This window comes from Rhinichthys klamathensis, unplaced genomic scaffold (genome assembly GCF_029890125.1).
Source record: "Rhinichthys klamathensis goyatoka isolate OS25496 unplaced genomic scaffold, OSU_Roscu_1.1 h1tg000036l_1, whole genome shotgun sequence".
In the NCBI taxonomy this organism is placed as follows: Eukaryota; Metazoa; Chordata; class Actinopteri; order Cypriniformes; family Leuciscidae; genus Rhinichthys; species Rhinichthys klamathensis.
In genome coordinates this window covers 6,658,554-6,664,975 of record NW_026606584.1, presented here as the reverse complement: position 1 = coordinate 6,664,975, position 6,422 = coordinate 6,658,554, and the positions used below count along the sequence as shown (strand labels likewise).

Sequence of the window (6,422 nt, the reverse complement as noted above, 5' to 3'; positions counted from 1 at the left end):
GTACAACTTTCTTCTGTAGAAGACATTTGTGCTCCACAGTAGAAAGTAAGTCATACAGGTTTGGAACGTCATAAAGGTGATGCCAGAATTGTTCTTTTTGGTTGAACTATCCCTTTAAATCAGTATAGCTTGAAAATAATGTAATGGTGCCAAAGCGTCTGTAGCAGATCAATTATCAGATGTAACAAATTTGGAGCATTTCATGAATCCCTTTAAAATGGCTCTTAATGTGATTCCATTTGGGAACTTTATAGAGTATGTTGGATACTTTGGATGATTCCTGTATAAATTACACAGAATAAAGATATTTCCAGTGAAACCAAATGCATTTTTTATTTTTTTATTTGATATATTGTATCTGCTTTATAGTGCCGTAGAATGATGCCATATGACTGTGGTGACAAAGGGCTGAACTTGCTCAGATTGATTACTAATAAGCATTTTTTTTTTTTTATATGAAAGTTTATTACCCCATTTTACAGGGGGCATTGAGTTCCTCCTTTTGAAGCTGCAGGCTGTTCACAGTGTCTGATGTCATTTGAGATTTCTCCTAAGTATTTTAATTTTTGTCATTATGTGGCCCAAGTTTAACTAAAAGATACACTAACATGTGTGCCACTTTTTGATGTTGAATTTTTTACCTTTCAAGTTTGATCGACTTTTAGCCCTTCAGTTCATTTCTATTTGTCAAGGTAATTTGTTCTCTTGGTAGCAACTTCAATTATTTTAGTAATGTTCAGTTGTGTCGCCCACCTAAATGAGACGTAAACTCAGCAAAAAAAAGTTCTTGAAAATGTCTGGGGGGACACATGGTTACATGTGGTTTGACACTGCGATAACTATCAGCTGTCCTTCCTGTCTCCCTGGCCTCCCTCTTCAAGTGATCGAGGACCCTGGACATCTTTCTTCTGGTGTTTTTCAGAGTCAGTAAATGGTCTCTTAAATGTCCTAAGTTATTGGAACTGTGACTTTAATTGTCTACCGACTGTAAACTGTTAATGTCTTAAGGACTGTTCCACAGGTGCATGTGCAATAGTTGTTTATGGTTCATTGAACAAGCATGAACATTGTTTTAGAAAAAAAAAATGATTATACAGTATCCTGAAAAGGGACTTTTTAGCTGAGTTTAATGTTTTAGGTTTATACTCAAATTCCTTCAGATGCAGTAAACCTCAACAATATAGATTAGATTAGATTCAACTTTATTGTCATTACACGAGTACAGCAGGTACAAGGCAATGAAATGCAGTTTAGGTCTAAAGTGCAAGTGCAGGATATACAATGGTTGCATAAGTGCCGGACATGGATATGTACTGAGTATATAGAGAGATGACAACTATAAACAGAAATTTTACAGATAGGTATGTACAATGAACATAATATACAAATGACTATTACTATAAACAGAATTTTACAGATACATATATACAATGATAAATTAGGCTAAGATGAGCAGTATAACAATGGATTTAAAGTAGTGCAAATAAAGTATGGACACAAGCTATCCGAGTAAAAGTGCAGTGAAAAGTAATTGCATATTACAGTTTAAATACGATATTGCAAAATGCATATATAAACAGTTGGTACTGTAAATAAACAGTCGGCAGTGCAATTGAGCATAACCTCTTTAAGGTAAAGTAGTGCAATATGCATAAGTAAACAGCATAAATGCACATAAAGCATCAGTTTGCTGTCTGAAAAGTGCAGTTCCATAATGCTGGTTTATGTACACCTGCACAATGCAGATTATGAGTGAAATTTCATAACACCCTGTAAGTCTTGCCTTTTATTTTGTGCGTTTTATTCTCAGTGATTTTGTCCTGGGTTCTGGGTAATTTACATTACAGATGTTAATTAAGTTGTGTATTATTAATAGTGTTTGCGATGCGTCATTTGGAGCTGGAGAGTAAAATGGTATGTGGTTGGAACATGAACTGTAATAAAAGAATAACCAATCATTCACATTTACCTTAATACATTAAGAATACACAACATAGCCTATCTGTCCTGTACACCAAGAAGAATAAAAAATATATATATTTAAAAAGCATGATGGTTGCACAACTTAACTTTAATCCATTCATTTCTAAAATGCCTTGTCCCGTGCAGGGTCACAGGGATACTGGGGCCAATAGAGTATTGGGCCATATACAGGGAAACAGGGTGGATGACCAGCAACTTTAATCTGAATTAGAAAATAATTAGGAATATTTTGAAACTTTGAATGTTTATTTTACCCTATAAATTACCTGCATGCTGCCACCTTTGCTCTTGGGAGCTCAGTTCTGGGCACATAAATGGCATGTGACTAATGTACTCTGGAGCTGCTGTAAAATTACGCCAACGGTGATTGGGTGATTTTGTCAAAATGCTAGTGGAGTTATTTTTTGGTAGACAATGGAAAAGAACCGCTAACTAGCCAAATCTTGGGACAGACAGGACTCTATAAATTTTCAGGTTAATCTTTAACTATCTGACAACTGCATAAAATAAGTATTTATGAGCAACATGTAAATACGTAAACACTCTTTTTTGTGGCATAAAATGCTCATGGCATTTTAATTTCCATTGTAATATTATTAAAATTCCGACAGATTTGTTTCACTTTTCACCATAAATGTCCATGGCGAGTGTTTTTGAATTACCATAATGTATTAAATGTGCTAAATAAACTTGCCTTGCCTAATGCGTACCGACAGGTAACAACCTCTACCTGTTTCTACTTGTTATTTGTCTCCCCCTAGTGACATCTTGGTAAATAAAGTATTTTCAGAACTGCAACCCAGATAACGAGTAATATTGTGGTAATTATTTAAATACTTTACAGAAACGGTGAAAATAACTCATAATACAAGAATATACATTAGTATATTTTAAGTGCATAATGATTAGATACTACGCCATGGTGATGCACATGAGTGTTGAACCCGGAAGTGTGTCCAAAAGCGCATGCGCACTGACCAGTCCACGCAATCAGGAAACAAACACGCGCGAGGATTCCGCATTTGAAGTAAGAGAGTGATATTGCAATACTTTTGATATACATTAATTTCTTAACGAATCTAGAATTTGTTCTGACTTGTAAACTACCAAACAATTCAGCACAGCGATGTCAACGAGATAAACAATGCACGCGAGCGATCCCTGTCATGTTCTGAATTGTTGTCATGCAATTCAATCGATTTTTATATACATTTGATAAATGAATGTTTTGTCTGTGGTCGTTCCGTTGTTTTGATTACCTTATATTATTGCTAAGTTCGAGCAGCATGGATTCCGCATGGACGGCTTTTGATACGGAAACTCAGACTATGCTGCAAACAGCAATGAACGGTATGTAAACTTTACCTGACTTCTCTGATAATCCATTTAAAATGATTTGGCTGGATTTTGAACAAGTGATTTTTTTCCTCACAGATCCAAAGAGAGTTGATATGGACAAGCTTTCTAACGCCATTGTAGAGCAGTCATTGAAAGACCTCTCGTTTTGTAAAGATGCTGGCCGCATGTGTTATACTGTAGTTGAGGTAAGCCTGTCTTATGTTGTTCATTAACTTGTGACCTTTAATATATCCCTAACACAAAGCTGTTTTCATGAACCAACAACTTGTTTTTGTCTGCAAAACACAGGATGAAATGAACCTCCTTTGAAGCCATGTATTTTGTTTTATTACATTGTGAATAAACTTTTATACTAAATAGGCAGAGGCCCGGAAAGCTGCATCCAGTTTATTCAGGCGAAAGCTGTTGAATCGTCTACAGCAAGAGTTCACTGCCAGGGAGGAGATTCGAAACCGCTCGGTGGACGAGTGGGTGTGTGTGGTCACGTTTATATGCAGCGTATTTGATTATATCAAGGTAAAATATCTCAGTTGCAAGTTGGCAGTTTTTAATTTGTATAGGATGGTCTGTTTTTCCTCAACCAGGTTTGACTATCTTGCTTGTTTTTAGGTAAACAATGCTCCTGTTGTGGCCCTTGTGGATCCAATATATGATTGCCTCTTTAGATTGGCTCAGCCAGATGCCTTGATGAATGAGGAAGAGGTAAAAGGTTTGGCTCATAAACATTTGAAGTAAATTTCATTTTGGCAAGGAATGTATAACTATCCGTCAACGTTTACGTTATAATTTTTGACTGTCTGCTGCATTGGTATCATAACCTTGTTTCAAATTAACAAGGAATGTCAGGATTGTAGGAATGTCAGAGGACAAAGTAGCTTTGTGCAATTTTGTGGAATATCCAAATTCCCAGTATTCATAAAACAGTAATAAAAAAAAAAACCCTGGATGATTTAAGGCCCTGACATACTCACTCTTTTTCGTTCTTCAAGGAAGTTCTAAAAACCTGAGTAACAATATACTGTTTTCAAACATTCAGATGCCGCCCACGCTGCAAACGTTGTTTAGATGAATATTTAAATATGTTTAAATATTTAAATATATGCTGTGTGCTATCCTCTCAATAATACAACAAAAATGACAGCGGTGAGAAGGGAGCAGTCAAGAAATCATCTGATCATAGGGTAGTAGATATGTTTACACCAGATCTCCACTTTGGCACAGCATTTATACACCGCTTTATACAATACACATTGGTTCAAAGCAGCTTAAGTATTGCCAAGTTCTTTAAATTCAGGAGTCGGTATTTAATTTGAAAGCAGCTCTCCAGTTTATTCTATCTGCCCTTGATGTAGCGAGTGAAGGAAGGAAGGAAGGAAGGAAGGAAGGAAGGAATGAATGAGAAGGTGAAGCCCCAGAGCACACCCACCTTTAATGCAATTGTTATGGACTAATGGTAGTTCAAATGTGTTTACAAGCCTGATCAAAGTTTTCCGAAATATACATTTAGTGGTCAAGTTGTAATGCATACTATAGCATCAATTGATTTTATAGGCAGTGTTTTCACCTTCACACATTATTACTGAATGCATTTGAGCTTTATTTATTGATTTATCGATTATATTTTTAAGGTGATTAATCTATTAACTCGATTAACAATTACTCAGTGACATCCCTATGCCGAATGTAGCATGTGATTGTGTTCATACTTTACAGAACATGCTACTTTTTAATGGTTGTGAAGTTTTTTAAATGTAGTACATACTCTGACAGTACATGATTTCTGAAGTTGCAAAACTCTATTTCTTTGGCCATTTGTAACAAATTTCAGCTTTGACTTACTTTAAATCCATGACAATTAAATCCAGGAATTTCTTTTGTGTTTCTAACAGGTGGACTGTCTGGTCTTACAGCTTCATCGTGTGGGCGAGCAACTGGAGCAAACAAACTCTCAGCGCATGAATCAGCTCTTTTACTTGCTGCGGGATGGTTTTCTCCTTCAGCAAGACCTCGGCTCCATGACAAGGCTCTTGCTGCTGGAGATCTTGGAGTTCAGGGCCAGTGGTTGGACCCTCACTGAAACTGCACACAAGTACTACTACAGTGAAGTAGCTGACTGAGGAGAGAATGAGGTTCCTTGTTCAGCATTTGGGTTTCAAGCGTTCAGTGTTCACAGAAGGCCTAAAGAGTACTTAATGGGAGAAAGAAGTGGAAACCCCATGTACTAGTACTGTGGAGCAGAATGGCAGAGCTCGTGTTCATGCATTTGCATGTGTTGTGTTCAGCGTTTGGGTTTAGCTCAGAATGGTCAGGATTTGTTCTATTTTGAGGTTAGTGTCTTAAATCTGCACTGGATGATTCCATGCAATAAGAAAAGCAATCGCTACCAGCCGCAAACCTGTGAGTCACCAGCAGTATACATGAATGGCAGTTGTCTTTTCTGTCTAGTTTTTTTTTATTATTATTATTTGTAGAAGTTTCATACAGTGAACACTTTGTTTGTATAGTTGCATTTTTTTTTTTTACAGTGAAGGGTTATTGCAATATCAGTGGAAGATGCTCTGACTTTTACCTGTGGTGTTAGCACATTAGGATGGATACCTTGTAAAAGTTTCTTAATTTTATAGTAATTTTAAAATGGCTTACATTGTTAAAGTTTCTGTTTGGGCTAATATGTATGAAAAAAATGTTCAGTCATGTTGGCTGCTCTTAAGTTTATTTTTTCAAAATTTGAGATTAATAGACTAAATAAAGTCTGCTGTTTTGAGTCTCTCTATCTCTATCTCTGAAAAAATAATAATAAATAAAAAATGATTATAATACAGAAGTCGAGTAACAACTGACCTAGAAATTGAAAAGTCTCTTGTCTCTCTTTAGCCAAGGTGTAGGCATGGCATTTCTTAAATTAAATTGATCTGGAATAGCTGGTTCAGAAAGTAAACTTTTTCACAAGTTTTACTAAATTGTAATTTAGTACTAAGTTACTTAAGAATGATTATAAATGGTGCCAGATTAGTATCAATCAGATATGACACTATCAGCACACTGACCCTAGTTGTAAAGATTTAGTTATAAAAAATCCC

At 35.9% G+C, this 6,422-nt stretch overlaps 1 protein-coding gene across 2 annotated transcripts; it reads left to right on the top strand.

Moving 5' to 3' along the window:
• Positions 1-2,937: 2,937 nt before the first annotated feature.
• Positions 2,938-6,111, top strand: mif4gda (MIF4G domain containing a). 2 transcript variants are annotated; one of them, XM_056246201.1, is made up of 6 exons: positions 2,938-3,010; positions 3,260-3,333; positions 3,418-3,527; positions 3,703-3,858; positions 3,952-4,044; positions 5,232-6,111. In XM_056246201.1, the coding sequence occupies exons 2-6, from the start codon at positions 3,270-3,272 to the stop codon at positions 5,457-5,459; spliced, it is 651 nt and encodes a 216-aa protein (XP_056102176.1). In that variant the 5' UTR covers positions 2,938-3,010; positions 3,260-3,269; the 3' UTR covers positions 5,460-6,111. The 2 variants fall into 2 exon arrangements, with proteins under 2 accessions (XP_056102176.1, XP_056102177.1); XM_056246202.1 differs by having other exon boundaries at positions 2,961-3,010; positions 3,255-3,333.
• Positions 6,112-6,422: the final 311 nt, after the last annotated feature.

Coding starts and splice junctions, on each gene's coding strand:
- mif4gda (XM_056246201.1), top strand. CDS start 3,270: ATGGATTCCGCATGGACGGCTTTTGATACGGAAACTCAGACTATGCTG. Junction 3,334..3,417: donor GCTGCAAACAGCAATGAACG/GTATGTAAACTT, acceptor TTTTCCTCACAG/ATCCAAAGAGAGTTGATATG. Junction 4,045..5,231: donor CCTTGATGAATGAGGAAGAG/GTAAAAGGTTTG, acceptor TGTTTCTAACAG/GTGGACTGTCTGGTCTTACA.